The following is a 21,797-nucleotide window of genomic DNA, read 5'->3' on the forward strand; positions in this document are numbered from 1 at the left end:
ACCCTAACCAACTTGATCTTCTAAGTAAACTGATTAGAGTACCAGACCCTCTAAAAAAAACCAACTCGAGCTTCTTCTCAAATCTTATCACACCGATTAAGTTTTTTTTTTTTCGACAACACGATTAAAGTTCTAAAAGACAGATTTTGGGGGTTTTCAATTTAGAGTTTTTATCGATGGGAGAAACGAAATCGAAAAAAAATCCCGACCAAGTCGATGGTAGTGAAAGAGTATCAAAATCAAACAAATAATTGTTTGGGTTGAATTGATTGGAAAGAATATTATTGTTTTTATCATTTTAGAATAATGTTAAAAGCTGTTAATTGTTTGAGGAAATTAGCATTGAAGTAGAGATAATTTAGGGATAAAAATTCCCGATTAAAGATTTCATTTGATTAAATATCTGATTTTCGGTAGATATATTTTCGTATACGTTTATTTCAAAATATATATCTATAATAGCTACTCTGATTAATTAAGGATTATTTAGGATGTTATTAACGAAGGATTTAAAGCACGATCTGATTAGAGCAATCGGGTTTATTTGTTTGAATTAAAACCGACCGTTTTGAAAAAACAGGATGACACAAATTTGTTTTTCAAAATTGTTAAGATAGATCAAATTTTAAGTTATATTTATGTGTTAGTTTAGTTAAGTGTAAGATTATATAATTGTATTTGACTGTTAATTATAGGATTTAATCCGCAGTTTACCGCAAAGTAATTTGTTATCAACATTATCATAAATTACTCAATTTAATATATCTAATATACTAATATGATAATGTTAGCAAAATATAGAAATGATAAATTTTCCGTATAACACCAAATTAATGATAATGAAATTTATATGCGTATTAATCCATATTCTTCGCCCAATATAACTCCATCGCCTGATATTTTAACTTTTAAGTGTAAATAGTCATTATATATTAAAATAACTCAAATGTAAAATAATCTATATCAAATATATTTGTTTGGTTACGAAAATCTTAAAATAATTTTTAAAATATATATTCGTTTATAAAAATTCAAATCACATCATATGATGAAAAAAATCTAAAATTTTATTAACTTTATGTATTAAATAGTAATTCAAATAATTAAATACTAGATAATCGCGCTGGTAGCACGGAGAATTTTTTATTTTGTTATTTGTTAAGATTATGATTATGTTGTATCATTAATTTACATGTTATATAATATAGTACAATATGGTGAGTTTTGAGTCATATTAAACTACTAATAGGTAGGTATAGAAACTAATACTGTTACCCGTATTTGACCCGTTACTTGGCTTGTTTCTGTCCCGAAAAAGGATACCCGCAGTTTTAGGGTCGAGTGAAATGTATTATAATTATATTATTTGTGAGTAAGGATCGAGTATCAGATATTAATTTAATTTTTGATATCCGTACCGTTACCCATCTCGTTACCCATGTTGTTATCCGACCCGTAAATACCCGTTAATATTTTGTAGTATTATCATTTATTAATAATATATATATATATATATATATATATATATATATATTCCTAGAATAAAAGTTAAAGTCTAAGTTCAACTTAAATTTATTTTTAATGGAAAATAATTGTTATTTGTACATTTTATCTACATATGAATGATCTAATTATTTTTGTGTATAATATAAAATAAATACATATTATGGACTATGTATATCGGCAGCGGGTATAATAATAGTAAAATGTCAGAATCTTAATATGAATGACCGCAATCAATCCCCAAACACCCATTACGTTTACTACATATATAATTATATATATTGATCAGGTAAAATTCCCCAAATTATCTTTTAATTAATATTTGGTTGGAAAAATAAAATTCCCCAAATTCTCTCATCAATAACTTATCTCTAGGTTTTTTTTTGTGAAACACTTCATAATAGGTTATGTTTTATTTGCTACTTTTGTGGATAAACATTTTCTGGTTACAACAAATTAATATTAAGATTATGTTATTATATTTTGTATTAAAATACAGTGGCATTTTGTGTAATATACTACATGGAGTAGGGTTATTTATTTAAAGGGTTGCTTAAATAATATAATAGAGATAAGATTAAATAAAAGTGAAAGGAGAATTATATTTTAATCTAACATATATTGCCTTAAATTAGGTAGATAGATTTTAGGAAATTTGAAATTAATAGTATTTTGATTGTGTTTGGTTGTAAGGATTGTAGATAATTTAGTTGAGACTTATTTGGGTACAAAATTATAAAAATACGGCACAAAAATGTACTCTAAAAATGTTAAGATAGATATATTTTTTGATAATAATTTGAAATACTTCAATTTTTCTCTATATTTTACATGATCATTTATTTGAAATAAACAATTTTAGATTTGATATGAATTCGATTGGAAAAATTAAAATGGATTTTATATGTGAGAGATTTCCAAAAATACTAAAATTCGACACTAAATTCTGAATAAGCTTTAATTTTTTTAATACATGTTAGTTAATTGGATGATGTTCCCGATGTTCAATATATGTACAATAAATTTTATATTTTTAGTTTATTGGGAGAGTTACTGTAATATTATTGGGATAGTTACTATAATAGCACGTCAAAGATTTGTTATTACTATAGTAGAACGAAAAGATCGGAAAAGATATATTTTCAAACCATTTGTATCTTTATAATATAGTGTACACAAAAACGTTATTAGAGACTAAGATTTCTAATTTGTTGCCAAAGATAAAGGTAGAATATAGAAGATGAACGTCTTACCGGTAGATTCCTTGGAGACGTGTCACCGGCGATTTCGCTGCTGCCACAACAGGAGTGTTTAGGTTATTTAACCATGTTGAAGATTTTTTTTTCCGAATGTTATTTGAGAGTTAGTACTATGAAGCTACATTTTGTAAACTCAAAGTTATAGTGAGAGGAAATTTATAGTTTCAATTTTATGTATGTATGGAATTTCATGTAAATGGACTAAATAAGACATGACATTGTTTTTGTATTAAAAATAAAAAATAAAAATAATTTTTTTTTGTATAGTCCACCTATAGTTTAATTATTACTTTCGACTTACCTGAATGACCAACAAAAAAATTATAATTCACTGTCTAGCCACTCTAACTATGAAAAGATCATATACTCTATATAATATATATTAATGACAATTCTATCCCACTACATGATTAACAGTTGCCACTCGTCTCTACTCTTTTGTCTGCGTATGTATTCTTCTTTCGATATGCTTTACAGATTTCTGCCATCTCTCATTTGCTCTTATTTTTTTTCCTTTTTTTTTACTTTTTCATATTTTGCAGTAAATTTTCTTTAAACAAATTATTTTTAATTTCATAAACTCATTTAAAACTATAGATTTTTTTTTTTTTTTATGTTTACTATGGTTTAAAGATATTAAGACGAGAAAATATAATTTATATACTAACTAAAATAACTAAAATATTTGTAATATATAGAACACAACAACACTCTATTCTATTTTTAAAAGTATATTTTTCAAGTTTCAAATTATTTACATTGCATACATACATTAATTCAAATTATAATTAGAAATACATAAACAATTTATATATTGTATTGTTTGACTGTCAGCATTTAACTCGGTTAATATGTAGGCATATACGGTTAGTGTTTAACATAGTTGTATGGGTTGCCTATTTTGTGTCCTTTAGGTTATAGTGTTTTTTTGTTGTTGTGCGTTTAATTCGGTTTGAGCTATCTATGTGGGTTGCATATGTTGTATCTCTTAGAGTATAACGTTTTTTTTTATGCGTTTAATTTGGTCGTTTGAGTTGTCTATCTTTTATCTTTTACGGTTGATTGGGTTGCTTATGTTTTATCCCTTAGGGTATAGTATTTTTCTTTGTTGTGAGTTTATTTCGCGATTTGAGTTGTATCTATGTTCTATACCATTTAATTTTTTTTCTATACTATTTCAAAATTTCATTTATTATATATTTTTTCTTTAACATTTCATTTAAAATATACATTATTTTCACATTCAAAATTTATTTATACCACTTTAACATATATAGAACACAACAACACTCTATTCCATTTAAAAATATATAATTATTCAAATTCTAATTATTAACATTGCATACTTACATAGATCAATTATACTTTAAAATACATAAACAATTTTGTTTGGGTTATCTATGTTGTATTCCTTAGGGTATAACATTTTTTTTTGTGCGTTTCATATATGATCGTTTGAGTTATCTATGTTTTATTTCCTTATGGTTAGCGTTTAACACAGTTGTTTGTATAGCCTATGTTGTCACCTTTAGGATATAACATTTTTTCTTTATTATAAGTTTAATTTGATTTAAGTTATATTTTTACATTCAAATTTTATTTATACGACTTTCAGTTTAAATCTTATAGATCTGATATATGTATAGTCCTGGTATAACATGTTCTTATTATAAACACTATTCATCGTGTAAAATTTTCAACATCCGATTTTAAAATTCAAGTTATGTAGAATGCAAAATATATATATATATAATCTTTTATGATAAATTTCAAAATTTTAATTAATTTTGTTGAAAAGATATATTAAAATCAAATGTAAAAGAGTATAATCTATTTATCCAAATAAATAAATAAATAAAAGAAAAATCTTCTACACCAACACTCTTTGTTGACTGCACGTGTTCCTCACCTTACCCCTCTCTTGTCTTTTTATTTCAGCTAATGGTTACTCACTTAATTTTGTTCAGGACTATTTTCTTTGTTACTTTTTTTTTTGTTTTGGCTATCAGGACTCTTTTGCATATTTGGAAACCAATCTATCATTTTCAAATGAAAAACAAAAAATAAATTAAAAAAGCATGTCCAATCAAACTCATGGTCTTCTAGTCATTTTAATTGAATTTGAACCCGGTGTGACTCGTTGTGTTATTAAATTCGGTTATATTCCTGATCTCCGGTTCAACCGATCTAACCGGAACCATGCAAACAAAAAATAGAAAGACTGTAATATGGGCTTTAATAGCCCAGTAACCTCTTAAACAAATCGAACAAGAGTTTTACAAACTCAGTTTAACTTTCCCCTTTGCGTCCCGTCCCCCATATATCTCTCTGAGTTTTGTTTTGTCTACTACAAAGACCAGATCTCGATCTCTCTCCCATCATCTGTTGTGTTCTGTTGGTTTATCTCAACCAAAGCCCACACGTCACGTTACAAAGAAATAAACTTTTAAAAATTGTTTTTTTTTTCCTCCAAAGCAATCTATTTCCTTCTCTTTATTACCCAAATCTTGAATTCGACCGAACCCATGTTCTAATTATCCTTGAAGACATAGGAATCCGAATCTATGTTAAAAATCTCTTTTTTATTCCGTTTGAGATATATAGTTATTTGGTAGTTGGTGACGCAACTAGGTTTCCACAACACAACAGAACATGGGATCGGCTGCGGTTGCGAGTTCTTCTTCTTCTTCTGATGTTGCTGTCTCAGGCAAGTTTCTTCCTTTTTAGGTTTTTGACCTTTGATCAATTAGAATTTTACCCCAATTTGTTCGGATCAGGGAAGAAATTTAGGAACTTGGTTATAGTTTCGAGATCTGAATCATAGCTCTTTGATTTGTTTGGTGTAGAATCATTAAGGATTTTGAGTATTGATGATGTGAATCGATTAGATTAAGCCTTTTCTAGATTAGTTATATTGGATTAGTCATCAATCCTTTTTAGCTCAGGTTTGTATGAAGGTGATGGACGAGAAAGGCTTAGCCTTTGCTCTGAATTGTATATTTCAGATAATCTATTAGATGATATAGGAGACTCACAGTCACATTTGTGTTGAACTTGTAGCTCTGCGTGAGAAGCATGAGAAGGAAGTAGAGAATCTAACACTGACGACACAACCTTTGAATACATTGAAGTTGTTTGTTGAGGCGACTATTCAGTACATCAAGCGATCGGTATCGTATCTATTGGCTCATGGAGGTTGGTTCATACTTATTACCACTTTGTTAGTGGCATCTGGTGGTTTGCTTGTCACTGTTGATGGACCTCATGGAAAGGTAAAATACTCGTTTTAGACTTCTTCTTTGTTCAATCTAGTTGTAATTTGTCATCCAACATTTGTGTGTTTGTTTTTGGTTACAGCATGTTGAAGAAGTATTAGAGTATGTCCGATATGGCTTATGGTGGATAGCACTTGGTGTTGCATCTTCTATTGGTCTTGGTTAGTCACACGATAAACCCTAATTTTGTTGTTTCCTCGTTTAGAAGCAACTTATATTGTTCTTATTTTGTTCGTTTCCTTCTATAGGATCGGGTCTTCACACGTTTGTTCTATATTTGGGTCCACACATTGCATTATTCACTCTAAAAGCCACACTTTGTGGGCGAGTTGATCTGAAATCTGCACCATATGATACAATTCAGTTGAAAAGGGTTCCATCCTGGCTTGATAAATCTTGTTCAGAATTCGGTCCCCCTTTGATGATATCAGCTGCTGGATCGCGTGTGCCCCTTACCAGCATATTGCCACAAGTCCAGTTGGAGGCGATTTTATGGGGTATTGGGACAGCTCTTGGTGAGCTTCCTCCATATTTCATCTCAAGGGCAGGTTCGTAGATTGCTTCTCTCTTTATATTTCTTTCTTGATTGTGGTTTTGGTTGTTTATTGTGTTTTGGCTTTAAATTTTTTTTTCAGCTAGTATTTCTGGGAGCACAGTGGATGGAATGGAAGAGTTAGATGGTTCTTCATCTGAGGATAGTGGATTTATGGCGACTCACCTGAACCGGGTTAAGCGTTGGTTATTAACCCATTCACAGCACTTGAATTTCTTTACTGTCTTGGTTCTTGCTTCGGTTAGTATACATTCTCCAACTTACTTTTACCTCCTGTAGTAGCAATTGATTATGACTGTATTTACCGTGTCATGTAACATCTTTTGCTTTCTAGTAGTCAATGATCAGGACCTTACACTGCTTTGATTTGAGTGCAGGTTCCAAATCCTTTGTTTGACCTTGCTGGAATAATGTGTGGACAATTTGGAATTCCATTTTGGGAGTTCTTTCTGGCGACTTTAATCGGGAAGGCGATCATCAAAACTCACATACAGGTGCGGAATCTCTTGTCTCATAGATTCAATATTTAACACCCAAATGGTTTTTAAATTTTAACTTTGTTTCTTTCTTTCTTGATGAAGACGATATTTATCATCTGCGTTTGTAATAACCAACTGCTCGACTGGATGGAGAATGAGCTGATCTGGATACTAAGCCATGTCCCGGGTTTGGCTTCTATGTTGCCTGGACTCACAGCCAAACTCCACGCCATGAAAGAAAAGTATATTGATGCACCATCTCCTGTTCCATCTCACATCAAGGTAAACAAATCTTTTCATTCTTTATAAACTAAAACTCATTTTTTTCATTAGTTGCATCTTTCACAAAACTTGAGTTGAGTTTGAGTTCTTTGTTTTGTATTGGGTTAGGTGAAAAAATGGGATTTTTCGTTTGCATCGATCTGGAATGGGATAGTGTGGCTCATGCTCCTCAACTTCTTCGTCAAGATTGTGACAGCAACTGCACAAAGACACTTGAAGAAAAAGCAAGAGAAAGAAATGGTTGTTTTGACTCATTCAGATTGATAAAAATAGCAACCCCACAAATCTTTCTTCCTTTTGCTCCAACATCAAAACAGACACTATCCAGGTTTTGAGACGAAGAATGAACAACAACAACAAAAATTGGCAGCTTTTCTCTTCTCATCTTTGACACATTGTTTCTGGTGGTACTGTTCTAGTGCACTGTATAGAAAGAACAAAAAAAAAAAGGATAAAGTTAGGAGGAATTGAGATTATGAGATTGCAGGAGGTTTATTTTGATCCTGTGATTCCATAGTTTAAGGTTATGTGGGAAGATTTTTTTTTTTATAAAAAAGAAGCATTAATTGCTAATTTACTTCCGTTTATTGTTAGATTGAAACCTAGTGTAAGCTTTTAAGGCCTATGACAACTTCCATTGTTTTACTATTTATCTTTTTACTTTCACAGTCAATTTTTACCATCACTGATGCATGGTACTTTCACAAGAACATGAAAGAATAGATTTGTGACTGATTGGAATTATAATTTAGATCATAGCTAGCTTCTAAGGATATCCGTTTGCTTGGTCTATGGCACTATGTTTTTATTCAGTTTCCAAATTATTCATTTTCCAAATTATTCATTTGTATCAAGACAAATAAGCGTTGCCATGTTTTTAAAATACTTTATTTATTTTGAAGTGGCATGTATAGAAAAAAACCAAATCTTATCGTTAGTATCGTAGACTTTGCCATTGACATTATATGTTGTCGGGGCAAATAGATTTAGCTCATTATTTTGTAGAATAATTTTAGTGGGTAAGATTTCATAAGTTTGGGTCCATAGAGCTTCAAAGTAGACCGGCGGCTTCTTTATGCATTATCAAGTGGACCCTTATATAGTTTATGGTTGTATACATTTGGGACCTCCAACTTTTTAAATTTTTGTGACTCTTATCTTGCGTTGCGATAGCGAATATTGCCCGCCTCTAATGTGTAGTATGTCGGGATGGTGTGATTTTAAGGCTTAGCCTCTTCAAAAGAGACAAAAACCTAATGGAGAATAATAATTATTAATCCAAGGCGTTAGTGTAAAACAACAAATCAGTTTTTATTGGATGCAAATTAAATTTGATTCAACTGAAGTGTGCAGTGAGCTCTACATTTAGTTTGGACGTTAAACGTGTCGGCACAATAATGTCCCAAAATGTTAATTGCGATGTGAAGGTGTCACTCTATCGAAAAGATTGGACCCTCCTACAACTACTACTAGTCGTCTATTACTACATTACACTCTCTACTCCGAACATTTTGGTTGATACAATAAAGCTTTTGTGTTATTCAGAAACCAAATTCTTTAAATCGGAAATAGTTGAAATACCCCCAAATATAACCTTATAGAAAAAGATTACCGGAAAGCATTTATGATCTTTTATGAAAAAATCATAAACTCTTAAGAAATATTTGATCAAATGATTGATAAAGTCTTCCTAAAAACATAATACCAATTTTGTGAATATTTGTAGTGTCCCAAATAAAAGAATTCACTACAAAAACTTAAATAAAAAATTTGATGGAAAAAACTATGTATTAATGTAGTCGTTAAGTATCCCATTCTTACCCTACATTTCTCTTTTACGAAAAGGTTAAATAAATGTTACAATGACATAAGCTTCCGTACATTGAATACAATCCTTATAAAGTTCAAAGGATTGAAATCTTGTGAAAGTTGACAAATGTATATTGATGACGTCTTCTATTTAGATATATTATGAAAAGGAAGAAGAGAAGATGACAATTTTGCATGTGCCATCAATTAAAACAAAACAAAGCTTGTTGGTAAATTTGACAAGTTTGCGCGCGTTGGAGACTTCGGCATCACCCAATTAACCACTTTACGATCTGTCTGTATGTGTACACCAATTTGTTTTTTTTTTCTCCGTCTGGTCATATGATATATTACTATATTAGATGTTAAAAATTCATTACAATTCAAGCTTGCTTGAGCCAAGATGATCAATATTAGGAATCAGATTAACAAATACTAACCTACTAAAATATTTAGTAAAATATGAGGACAACAAACCAACAAGAACAACCTTAATTTCAGTTAAGAAGAGACTTTCTCATTGCTAAAAACACCATGAAGCCAAGAGAAATATCTCCAAGCTACATATAAATTAAACATGTGATCCAAAGTCAGTAAATGCACAACACAATGAGAGAAGTTCATCTATTTGTTGTTGAGGCTTCCAACTCTGAAAGATGTCTTGACCAAATCTATATGTTAAGTAATCTTTTCTTGGTTACTACTACTAACTCAATTTTTTATTATTCTCTAAATAGATAAAGAGGAACAGAGACCCTCTTAAGCGAATCTTAATTTTGTGTACAGTCACTCGTACGTACTGCATAGTAAACCACACGTGAGGATAAAAGAATCACACGACTTGTCATTGACAAAAGCACAAAACAAGCATTTTTTCAGTTTCACGACTAGAAATATAACTAAACACATCCTATATATTTACTTTCTCATCACCAATCAAACCACTTACGATCCATCCGTCTGTGTGTACTTATCTGCCTTTTTCTTCGTCTGGTCAGGACCCAATGATGTCTTGACCTTCCGAGGAAAATCTGTATTTACTAAATAAGTAATCTTTTTCTTGGTTACTAACTATACTACTATATTTTTTAGTCTCTAACTGACCAAAAAAAAAAAAAAGAGTAACAAAGATCCCTTTCTCTGTTTCTTCTATGAGAATATTAATTTTGTGTACAGTCGTACGTACTGCACAACAAACCACACGTGAAGGTTAAAAAATCACATTCACATTCACAAAAGCACAAAACAAAACTAGCCAATAATAAACTAAACACATTCTATATATTTACTTTTAGCCAAACCACATGTACATACAGATTACACATGCATTTACTTCTCCATCATCTTGACACAAAAATGGTTCCTTTCCTTTTCTACTCAATAGAAAAAAAGTCTAAGCTACCATTACCAAACAGCAACAGTTCTGCCTTTTTCCTTTGGGCTACCCTTTCTTTTAATTCAATCAAAAACAACCCTACTCCCAATAAGAAATGAATAAAATTCTTAAAGCTAACCTTGAATGATCTATTCTCTCTACTTGCTCGAGGATTGTTGTCAGAAAATAACACCAGCTTAGTTGGAATACAGTTCTTAAAACACCAAGACCATCCCTGTAAAGGTCTCTCTCCTCTCTCACTGGTTAGTGAGTTTGGGAGTGTTTTCTCTTCTGATCCGTCATTAACACTTAACTAGTTTCTTAGGACCTCACACTGTCCAAAGTCTACCGTTCCTCAGCGCCACGGGATTTAGAGGAATCAACAAGCGTGAGGAAAACTCCCAAATCAGCATCGAATGGGTTTTAAGTTTCACTCACCCGCTTGTTGCTTCTGATCTCCAGGTTTCACTTGACCCGCGTGGGCGTATGGAAATCCTGGAGGGACTTGCTGCGGATGATGATGATGCGTCTTCTCTGCCGTCTGTGTATGCTGCAAGTTGATGTTGTTGCTCCCTCCACCTTTCATATTAATAGCTTTTGCCGGATCTGAAGTGACAGTGGTGCAGCTAGATAGGGTAACAGATGGGGCAGCAGCTGATGATCCTGCTTGTTGTTGTTGTTGTTGCTGTCTTTGGATGTAATAGCCACTAAGAGAAGACATATTCATCTGTTGTTGCTGCTGCTGATGATGTTGAGCTTGCATATATGGGCTTGAGAAGTAAAGCTGAGCTTGTTGCAAGTGTTGTTGTTGTTGTTGTTGTTGTTGAGACTTATAAGTAGGATTTGAGGTGGTGGTAGTAACGTGAGGATTTCCGAGAATAGACGGCCCATTGTTCCTTCCACCTGTAAATGATGCCGACTGTGAGTTCTTGGATGGTTGAGATGAAGGCAGAGAAGAGGAGGAAGCTTGACCATGTCCAGCTCTGTTTGCGATTGAGGTTGGGACTGCTCCGGCATTTTTGGAGACAGAAGACGCAGTGGGTGATGAAGCCCGGTTACTACCCGCTCCTTGCTGCATCGGAGAATTAGAAGGCAGAGTTTTAGAGTTTGCTGCAAAAGATATATGTGACTGGTGGGGTCGACCTTGCTGTTTCTGCTGTACGTTTTTAAGTGACGATGACACAGATGGTGACAATATGGAAGGAGACTGAGCTCTGGGTGAATTGTTCTTCCACTGAGGAGACTGGGCCGGACTGCCACTGCCGGACTGGACAAGATTCTGAGGAAATCCTGAAGTAGCAATAGGGTTATTGGACACCACTGAAGGCGTGGTGGCAATATTATGATCCACGAAACCACTCCCGTTACTCATCACTGGCCCTTTGCCTCTAGCAGCAGCAACTGCATACTGTTGTTGCATCTGGAGATAATTGCTATACTGCTGCTGCTGAGGTTGATTCCGCTGCATATGTTGCTGCTGGTGAGAAGTCGGTGCAGAACTGGAACTCCAGGGCTGAGCAGAGCCAAGGTTGAGCACCCGAGCTGAGCTATCAATGATAGCCCCACCTGTTACCGCATAAGCAGATGCATCAGCTGAATCTTGTTTGCCAGAGAAAGCAATAGACTGCTCAACACCTGTAGTTGCTGTTTTCCCATTTGACCCTGTTGTCTTCCGTACTTCTGTGGCATTAGCAGAAGCATTAGACCCTGATTTTCCATCTTCCGGACCACAATTCATTTTATGGTTAGCTGATTGAGAAGCCGCAGCAGCTGCCATCATCTGATGATACTCTTGCCTTGCTGCTTCTGGAACGCCATGGAGTATAGCATGATTTTGAGCCGTAGATGGCATGTTCAGACCTCCGTTGAACGCCACAAAGGTCATTGCGTAAGGCTGCGATTGAATAGATTCCGCACCCACCTTTGATCCCTGCTGTTCTGGTTTCCTTTCACTATGATTGTTAGAGGAACCAAGCACTCCACCACCTGAGGCTGCAGAACCCATCAAACCCATTTTAGTTGGCTGCATTGGCGAAGCAAACTTTTGGCCATATGAAACATTGGAACGAGAGGCTCGGCTGTCAGTAGTGGATGGGCTGGCTTCTCTTGCAGTTTCACTATGTTGAGTTGCGTTTTCTCTGGGATGCTGCCTGTGCTGAACTTTCTGAGAAGGAAATCCTTGTGAATTTACTGGTGGCCTTCGTTGTTGGTTCTGGAGAAGCTTTTGTGCAGCCGAGGAACCAGTGGAAGCATTTGTGTTCTGGTTGCTGGGAGCATGGGTCTGTTGCCCTTGACCAGGTTGCTGTTGTGGCGGAAGATGTGGACTGTGGACAACTTGAGAAGGATAGAATGAACCATTAAAGAATGGCATAGGCTGCCCAGTAACTCCTCTATAAGCAGGTGGTGGGCCAACATGTGTCGGGACTGGAAATGGATACCCATTATTCTGCAAGATAGCCACGTACTGAGTTTCATTGGTGGGCATATTTGGGTAGCTGAAGCTCATTGCTGTAGCAGCTGCTGGTGCTCCTAACGGAGGACCATTCACGGATGCTGAAGCAGCCATTGCACCAGATGAAACAACTGCGTTGCTGGTGTTAGGAGGCCTGACAGAAGCGGCAGCTATCGCAGCGGCTGCATGAGGCTGTTGGCCCAATGGGAAAATAAATGCCGGGCCATGCTGTAAATGAAACAAAACCAAAGAGAAGACCAGTCAAATCCCAGAACTCCAACAGAAAGATATGAAAAATTTAACGCTAGAAGAAAATACAATAAACTTACCATGATGTTGTTACTGGCTCCTGCAGGCAGAGCTTGCTGGAGTAATATTTGCTTCCGTTGAGCTGTATCTGAGCTGTTAGATGCAGAAAGAGAGCTCTTCTCGGGTACAGTGTTTGGATTTCTGCTCAGAACGCTCCCTTGTAGCTCTGCAGAAGGCATAAGACTAAGATTGCAGGCATTTGACCCGTACAACGGTAGTGATCCTGCTGTTGCAGGCCAGAAGGGATTAATCTTCGTGAATTGCTGGTGATAATGGATATTCCTGGCGATATAACAGTGAGTTGCACATCTCTTTGGCCTTGGTTGGTTAAATAACAAATGCGGAGGCTACACAAAAAATAGAGTCAGAAACAGAACAAAGGTTAAAAAAATTCAAGTGAACATAGCAATGAAAGAAATTATACCCACCTGCATGGTTGTGGATGGTAATAAAGAGTTGGTATCAGTCGGCATAATACCATGTGTAGGTCCCCCCAGGTATCTGATCATAATAACAAAATACAAACATCTCATTAACTCAAACGAACAATAAAAAAAAGTGGCAAAAAGAAAAGGATTACTAAATTTATTGCTAAAATTAGCCAAGCATACCCCATTGTAGGAATCCCTCCAGACCAGCTTGGTATTGACATATGCAGAGACAAATTAATAGCTTCAGCTGTAGAAAGAAAATATTTCAAATCAACAAAAATTGCAGAAAGTAGCACAGTAACAACTCTGGAAAGAAAAAAGAAAAAAAGAGTTTACCTGGTCTATCAGAACCAGATTGCTTGTTATCTGGGTCAGGTTTCTCAAGATCGAGTTTAAGTTGACAGTTTCTCTCTGATTTTTGAAGTTCATCTTCTGCTTCAGATCTTTGATTTCTACCTTCTTCAGACTTCAAACTCAGATCTTTGCTCACATCTTCTAAGAGAGGCTTTGTTTCCTGCATATATATAATAACAATATATATATAATATCAAAACATATGGAATATTAAAAAAGGGAAGAAAAAGGTCAATCATGAATGGATATATCTTCCATTGTCGCATTACCAAAATTATAAAAAGAAAGAAAACAGGGACCACTAACCGATTCTACAATCGTGACTTTAGGTTCTGTCACCACCACACATTCAATATCACCATCTCTCGCCGGTGACGATCTCTTTTCCGATGGCGTCTGGTACAGGTGACCAAATTATAATTAAAAAAAAAAAATTAAAAAAATAATAATATTGAAAAAAATTATATTTCAAGAAAAAGAATTAGACATGCACCATCAGATTTATCTCAATCTTCTCCATTTCCGGTGTAGGCAAACTCCTAAGATAATAATAAAATAAAATAAAATAAAAAAATCAGAATTAGGTTTAAGAGATAATTACAGAGACAAAGGGGGGGGGGGAAGAATCTTACGCTTTAGTCACATCAGATCTTCTCCGAGACGAAGATTCCATTTCCGGTGATACTTTTCCCTCTTTGGAGATACCATTTTCTTTCTTCTCCGCCGCGGATTCGTTCGACGGTTGTAGATTCGTTGAGGAGTGGTTCTCTCCGGCAAATCTTAAAGAGACTTCGTCTTCCGCGGCCTTTGCGGTTGTGGAAACAACTGCATCGTCTTCGTATTTCACTACTCGCGGCCTCTTCCTCTTAGGAGCTGCATTTATAATATAAAAAAAAAAATTGAGCAAAAAGATCACAAGACCTAATAAGAGATCGTTGTGAATCGGAGAGAACTCGAGATGACTAACCGATCGCCGAATTTGCATTTGCTGCTGATGGAGTAGCAATCTGCGAGTTGAACACCGGCGGAGATAACCTCGACTTCTCTTCTACCGTTGGTTTACTCATCTCACCGGAATCATTACCGGCGGCGTCTTGTTTAGCTGGTCCTTGAGGTTGTCTCATCATTCCGTATAAAACCTCCGCGATCTCGATCTCGATTTCGTCTTGTACCGCCACCGGAGATTTTGGCGGAAGCGGCTTCGGTTTTGGTCCAGGAGTCTTCAAAAAAAAAAAAAAAAAATTTAATTAGACAAAATAAGCCAAAGATGAAGATGAAGAAGAGAGTGAAGAGATATGAGAGAGACTAACCATCTTCTTCCTGACTAAAACGTTGGAGGAAGATGGTGACAGAGGAGCTGGTGGTGATGGAGAAGCTAACATAGAAGCCGGACTTGAGATTTGCCGGTGAATTTTCTCGCCGGAACTGAAAACTCCACCGCCGCTAGTCCAAGACTCATGCGGTCTCTTAGTACATGCTGTAACCGTAAAACAAACAAACAGAATTAGAAGAGAGCTTCAAACAAACAGATAAAATCAGAGCAAACCAAAAAAAAAGAAAAAAAAAACACTTAAGTGGATAATGCAATTTTTCCACCTCTCTCTACCTGACCGGGCTTTTCTAGGAATCGACACACCGATCATTTCGTCGGCGGCTTTCCATGAAGATACAATAGGAGACGACGGCGTCGGAGAAGGAGACGATCTGAAAGCTTTACTCTGAGGAAAACTCTTCCTCTGATGATTCGTCATAGCCGGTGGAAGCATCTTCATCGCTTCACCGCCGTCGTCGTATTCTTCATCATCGTTAACACTCTCCTCGGAGGTATCGTCGTCGTCTTCTCCGCCGCCGTCGTCTATATTATTACCTCGTTCTCGTCTTCTCCTTTTACTCCGGCTGTTTAACCGATCTCTCCCCTTCTCCCTTTCTCGATCTCGATCCTTCTTAGAACTCGTTCCACGATCTCTTAACCTCGTTGTCTCCGTATACTCCACCGGAATATCCACCTCTGTGATAAAAATGACAAAAACACCAAATCAGAGATCAATAATAATCTCTCCTCAGATCTGAAGGAATCGAGAAGAGGAGAGAATTAAAAAAAGATACCTGGAGAGTCTCTGAAACTTCCGGCTCTATGTCTCCGTCGAGTAGAGAAGCCATTACCGGCGGCCGCCATGGGCACTCTTCGAGCTTCTCTATTTCTCTCCATCTCTCTCTCTCTATCTTTCGAGACTTGCTTGCTACCCATTATCTTCCAATATATATTTTGGGTTGTATAAAAAGGCAGTATAACCAAAACAAATCAACGGCTCATATCAGAACATTAAAACATTGTAGTAATCCACACCGTTGGTATGAAAGATCCAACGGACTTTATTAGAGAGAGTTCCAGCGTGGCGAAATCAAGTCCCTCCAATTATTTAATTATTATGTTCTCATCAAAAGAGATTTGTCATAGTATAAAATAAAACTAACCCATATTTCTTTCTTGTCTTTTAAAAAAAAATATAATTTGACACCACTGATATATTTCTTTAATAGAAAATTTTTCTATATTTTAATTGATATGTCTCACATTAATCTATTCACAATAAGGCAGACAAAAACTATATAGTGTATTCAAAAGAAAATAAAATGAGTTAGTAAGCAACACACACTTTTAAACAATAACCTAAATGAGTTTGTCTCTTCACTTTTAAACAAATTTTCACATTTAACCTTTTTTTTTTAAACCCATAGGTCTTTTATCTTTAATAAAAGGAGTCTCTCCAATGATAACATAGTATTCCTTTTAATCAATTTTCTAGTTTTATGTAATTTTACTATTAAAATTGTATTTAATAATTCTCTAAATTACATACAACTAACAAAAAATAATTTGCGCTATCTTGTACATTATCATTTGATTTACTTTTCTTTTATTACAAATGATCAATCTTTACACCTATCAACTTATTTATGAAGTTTTTTTCCTTTTTTATCGAGTGGCTCTGCAATTGACAGTTCTATTTGCATTACAAAAATCTACGTTAATGTATGACTCTCCCTTCACTATATTCAAGATGGACATCTCCAGAGTCTCCACTCTTTGACAACAAGACCACAAAGAACGATGTTACTTGTATCACACTAGAATTATTTGATAGGTTTGCTTTATGCATTTGCAATAAACCGCAATCTATGGAAATCAAACTTCAAATTTGATGTAAAAGCATTAATTATCTTTTGGTTAACTAGTATAGATAAAGAAATACTTAGGAGGGTTATTGGTTCAGGATTTAAATAGAGTTTTAAAGACTTTAAATGTTATGTAAAATATGTTGTTATTGAATCAATATTTTGTTAAAATTTGTTAAAGTTTATTGTTATTAGTTTGTGATTTATTAAAAATCATTTAAAATTTTAATAAATTTGAGTTCTTGGATTCAGACTTTTTATAAAATCAATAAAAGTTTTGTGTTATTCAATAAAAATAAAAGAATCTAGGTTTGTTAATGAATTCAATTATTATATTACTAGTTCATGATTTTATACATTTTCTTCACAAAATAAAGTCACCTAAAGTATCACAAAATACATAGATTGTTTGGAACACTAGCTTTACAAGATTTTAGAATACTAAACAACAAAACTATATAACACTATTTAGCAATCCTTAAAAATCTTTCACTTATTCATTTTTGATGTTTTTGTTGAAGTCTTCAAATTTTTTTTTAAATTAGAATCCAATAACACCCTCTTAGAATCCTTGTGGTATCAGTTTTTTTATAAAAAGTAATAGGAAATGCCATAAATTTTAAAAGGTCTGCCAAAATGTAAAAGTATTTATTGTAGAAATTTAATTAAAAACAGCTGATTATTGATTTGTTTTTTTAATGTATGTGCCATTTAGAATAGCAATATAAAAATTATTTATCATATTTTGTATTATTGTAATATTTTATGTGAAAAAAAAAACAAAATTGAACGAAAACACACGAAGAAAATGTGAATTGAAATAGTTTTTACTCAAATCGATATGAGAAAAAGGTACAATGTATGTGTATAATATTGCTTTTACATAAGAGATATCGAACGCCTTGTCATAGATTTCTTCTTTGTTTTTATTCTCTTTATTTTGAATAGTAAATCGTAACGTTTAATAACATAAATGCCAAATTCATCGTTTTTAATGACTTTTACGTCATGCTTTGGAATCCGAGATTGTAACGCCTATCTCGATGGACAACAATTAGAAGATGGACTTTTGGCATTTGCTCCAACCCTTAAAACAACGTTTGTTTCTCCGAAGTGAAGTGTATGCATGCTTCTCGAAGAACTAATAGATAACACCATAAATCTGAGTGGAAACAGGTTTCTTATCCATCCGAATTATAGGGTTTCTACGGTCCATTGGGATTTTTATTAAGCGGAATCTCTGGACAATCTTTGAACAAGAACCAACATAACAACAACAATTGTGATATTTTATTTTACATATATTCCATAAACATTTTTCGTAACAACCTTAGTTTATTACGCAAGCCAGTCTTGAACCTATCTAAGAAAAAAAATCTTGTATTACACCTTTAACCTTTTATTAAAGCCAGTCTTGAGATTTTATTATAAGAAGCTACCTTTCGTTAGAGCCCGTGTGGAGGTTTTACGATAAGAAGCAGAAATAAATTTGTAAACTTGTTATGTAGAGAACTAAAAAGAAAAATGGTAATCAATACCTCCTTTTCAATAAGTTATAGCTAGCTACAATCAACTTAGATCATGTTTGGCATCCAATCGCTGCGACATCGACCAAAAAAAAAAAAGTAACAGAGAAAAACTTGATCCCCTATTAGTTTTAGATGCATCGACTGATTTTAATTTTTGATGAAGAAAACTATCAATCGCTAGATATAACAACGATACTTTTTCCAAAATAGCGACAGTGGATCTAATATGCATTGATCTAATATTTTTTTCTGATCAATTCTACTTTTGCCTTGGTCTGTGTCATTGTTTTCGGTTATTGTCGATGTCGCAAATGTCACTCCCTCAATTCCTCAAACATGACTTTAGTCTTTAGCTAACGAAACTTCCAATAATATATCAACCGAAGCAATATTTATTCACATAAAATCCTAAACATGTGTTTTGAGTTAGTTTCTTTTGTTCAAGGCCGGCTCTGCGTTTCATACTTGTATAGCGTTGCTTATTGCTTGCTACTAATGATTTATTTCTTCATCTTTTGTAACTTCCCTAAATAGAACTTCGATTTCACATGATAGAAATGTGAAACAGTGAATCCTCTTTCCCCTTAATTATTACTTATTTTATCTCTACTTGTCCGTTTATTCAAAATTATTGCAATTTAGTACCCATAACTTTACTTATTTAGATAAAAAGCCCTCACATCCTAAAAGTGGTGTAGAAATTTCACTTGATTTTGGAATTTTCACATACAAAACCAAATCGGATCCAATCGATGATGATTCCGGCGAAGAGATTTCTGTTATCTCCGTTTGTTGGCGTAACGATGACCGTGGGTCTCGTCGCTCTCTACTTCAGATCTTTCCTCAAGGCTCCACACCACCAATATAACCAAGTAACTCAGTTCTCTTCTTCCAACTCTATCTTTTCCTAGTTCTGAAATTTCCCAATAGAGACAGACGAACTTAGCTGGACTGAACTAGACAAGAGGTCTTGTCTGTGTAGTTGTTATGTATGGGTCAGAGATTAATCACAACTGAAATAGAGAACCAGTGTTTTTATGATGTCTCATGTCTTGGATTTGATGGTTTTTTTGTGTTTTTTTTGTTGATGCTGTTTCAATATTCAAAAGAGGTTATTCTCTGCTGAAGAGTTGGCATTGTATAATGGCACTGATGTAACGTTACCTATACTCTTAGGGATTCTTGGGTAAGTCTTTTCTTCCTTACTGCTGTCTAAAAACATATGTGAAGAAACAACTTGTAAAAAGAGTACCTTTACATATGGAAATACAGATCTGTGTTTGATGTGACGAAAGGAAAATCTCATTACGGTAGTGGAGGAGGTTACAACCATTTTGCTGGAAGGTTTGTTCTGGTTTGATCGATTATCTGGAGAGATTCTCATATGTTCTTGTATATATTTTTTGTGTTGATCTTGTATGTTTCTCGCTAATGTGATGTGTATTTCCATGTAATTCTTGAGCTCAGAGACGCTTCTCGTGCTTTTGTTTCTGGGAACTTTACAGGTATTTGTATATTGTTTGCTGCATTCTTCAGTGAGTGATGAAGAGTTTTTCGTAAACTTTTCTAGGAGATAATCAGCATACCTTTTTAATCCAAAAAACGTTTTGGGAATTTAGTAGTTTGTGGTCTTTGCTTCTTTTGGTACGTATGGAAATTGATTTGATATCCCCTAGAAATGAGATTTAGTCTCTTATCTTGCTAATGTTAAGTGAGAATATGCCCATTTTCTACGGTGTTCCTCCCTTTTCACTTCTTTGGGTCCTCATAAAACATTGTTAGTCATGCATAAAGAAGTCAAAGTCATTCAAACTTTGTTAGTTATTTGAGGAAGATTGTACCAAAAGTCCCTGAAATGTATAAACTTCTCGTGTTTGTGCTATGATTACTTTCTTGTGCAGGAGATGGACTTACAGATTCGTTACATGGGTTATCTAGCAGTGAGGTAATGCCTTTTAAGCTTTACATAGTTTCTCAATGAGAATTATGGAAATGTCTAAGATAGGATCTCAATCTTGCCATTGTCCCAGATGTGCTTATTTCTTCATAGCTATCACTTTCTAAGATATTGAAGTAACACAGAATTTGTTAACTGTTTGATATTCTATATATCCGTAGTTAAATGTTTGATATGGCCTGACAAAGATCTCTTTCGCGCAGGTGAAGAGCATTGTTGACTGGCGAGGTTTCTACTCCAGGACCTACATGTAAGTTATATGTTTCATTAACACAATAGAAAGCTAATGCGTAGTGATTACTGACTGCGAAGGTGGTGTATGGATAATGCTTGACTCACCTTAATCTCTATATTATATATAAGTCATATTGGTTTGGCTCTCAGCTTATAATTTGTGATCAATAGTCCTGTTGGGAAGCTTGTTGGGCGGTACTACGATAGCCAAGGAAATCCAACAAAACATCTAAAAGGAGCTGAAGCAAAAGCCTCCAGAGGTGCACAACTTATGGAGAAACAGAAGACCGAGGAAGCCAAGCAACCGAGTTGCAACTCACGATGGAGTCAAGATGAAGGTGGAGAGGTATGAATTCTTGTAATCTTTCTCGATTTGGTTTCAAGGGGAGAATTAGTTTTAGAACATAGCAAGTGAACCTTCATGGAATTAAAAACATAAGAACTAAAGGATTACCTCTTTATGTAGGTTTGGTGTGATGTTGGGGTGCCAAGATTAGTACAAAGACCTTTAGAGATAGCAATAACGGGTTCAATGAGCAAACGTTGTGCTTGTTTTGAGGAAGACCAACTTGATCAGTCTGGATTGGAGATCTATAAAGACTGCGAGCCTCTTGCCAAGACTTGCAGGGTTTAAATGTGTTCCCTTCTAATCTTCAATGTAGCCTTTTGTACTCTTTTATACACATAGTAGACGTCTTTTGTTTTTTTCTGTATCGATGCATTGCGTGTAGTTTATGTGTAATTACAAATTAAAGGACAAATTCCAAAATTCTATATACAGGTTGATTTTGGTTACACATCGTGCTGTTTTTGCTTTTG

At 34.4% G+C, this 21,797-nt stretch overlaps 3 protein-coding genes across 5 annotated transcripts; 2 read left to right on the forward strand and 1 right to left on the reverse strand.

Moving 5' to 3' along the window:
* Nucleotides 1-5,027: 5,027 nt before the first annotated feature.
* LOC104723679 (vacuole membrane protein KMS1) lies at nucleotides 5,028-7,924 on the forward strand. Its single transcript, XM_010442068.3, has 8 exons — nucleotides 5,028-5,469; nucleotides 5,823-6,034; nucleotides 6,120-6,198; nucleotides 6,286-6,585; nucleotides 6,673-6,830; nucleotides 6,968-7,084; nucleotides 7,172-7,351; nucleotides 7,460-7,924. The coding sequence occupies exons 1-8, from the start codon at nucleotides 5,415-5,417 to the stop codon at nucleotides 7,613-7,615; spliced, it is 1,257 nt and encodes a 418-aa protein (XP_010440370.2). The 5' UTR covers nucleotides 5,028-5,414; the 3' UTR covers nucleotides 7,616-7,924.
* Nucleotides 7,925-10,419: 2,495 nt separating this feature from the next.
* Nucleotides 10,420-16,341, reverse strand: LOC147934095 (protein TIME FOR COFFEE-like). 2 transcript variants are annotated; one of them, XM_087472774.1, is made up of 12 exons: nucleotides 16,188-16,341; nucleotides 15,688-16,089; nucleotides 15,392-15,558; nucleotides 15,049-15,301; nucleotides 14,714-14,954; nucleotides 14,575-14,620; nucleotides 14,388-14,477; nucleotides 14,064-14,241; nucleotides 13,908-13,974; nucleotides 13,725-13,797; nucleotides 13,317-13,643; nucleotides 10,420-13,215 (listed from the first exon to the last, which is right to left on the reverse strand). In XM_087472774.1, exons 1-12 carry the CDS (start codon nucleotides 16,327-16,329, stop codon nucleotides 10,966-10,968), a joined length of 4,236 nt encoding a protein of 1,411 aa, XP_087328900.1. In that variant the 5' UTR covers nucleotides 16,330-16,341; the 3' UTR covers nucleotides 10,420-10,965. The 2 variants fall into 2 exon arrangements, with proteins under 2 accessions (XP_087328900.1, XP_087328901.1); XM_087472775.1 differs by lacking the exon at nucleotides 16,188-16,341 and having other exon boundaries at nucleotides 15,678-15,817.
* Nucleotides 16,342-19,210: 2,869 nt separating this feature from the next.
* LOC104773250 (membrane-associated progesterone-binding protein 4) lies at nucleotides 19,211-21,775 on the forward strand. 2 transcript variants are annotated; one of them, XM_010497831.3, is made up of 8 exons: nucleotides 19,211-19,659; nucleotides 19,897-19,973; nucleotides 20,060-20,131; nucleotides 20,255-20,292; nucleotides 20,689-20,732; nucleotides 20,948-20,994; nucleotides 21,150-21,324; nucleotides 21,445-21,775. In XM_010497831.3, exons 1-8 carry the CDS (start codon nucleotides 19,540-19,542, stop codon nucleotides 21,610-21,612), a joined length of 741 nt encoding a protein of 246 aa, XP_010496133.1. In that variant the 5' UTR covers nucleotides 19,211-19,539; the 3' UTR covers nucleotides 21,613-21,775. The 2 variants fall into 2 exon arrangements, 1 of the variants encoding a protein (XP_010496133.1); XR_015572546.1 differs by having other exon boundaries at nucleotides 19,410-19,659; nucleotides 21,129-21,324.
* Nucleotides 21,776-21,797: the final 22 nt, after the last annotated feature.

Source organism: Camelina sativa, chromosome 11, assembly GCF_030686135.1.
Source record: "Camelina sativa cultivar CO46 ecotype springtype chromosome 11, ASM3068613v1".
Classification (NCBI taxonomy): Eukaryota; Viridiplantae; Streptophyta; class Magnoliopsida; order Brassicales; family Brassicaceae; genus Camelina; species Camelina sativa.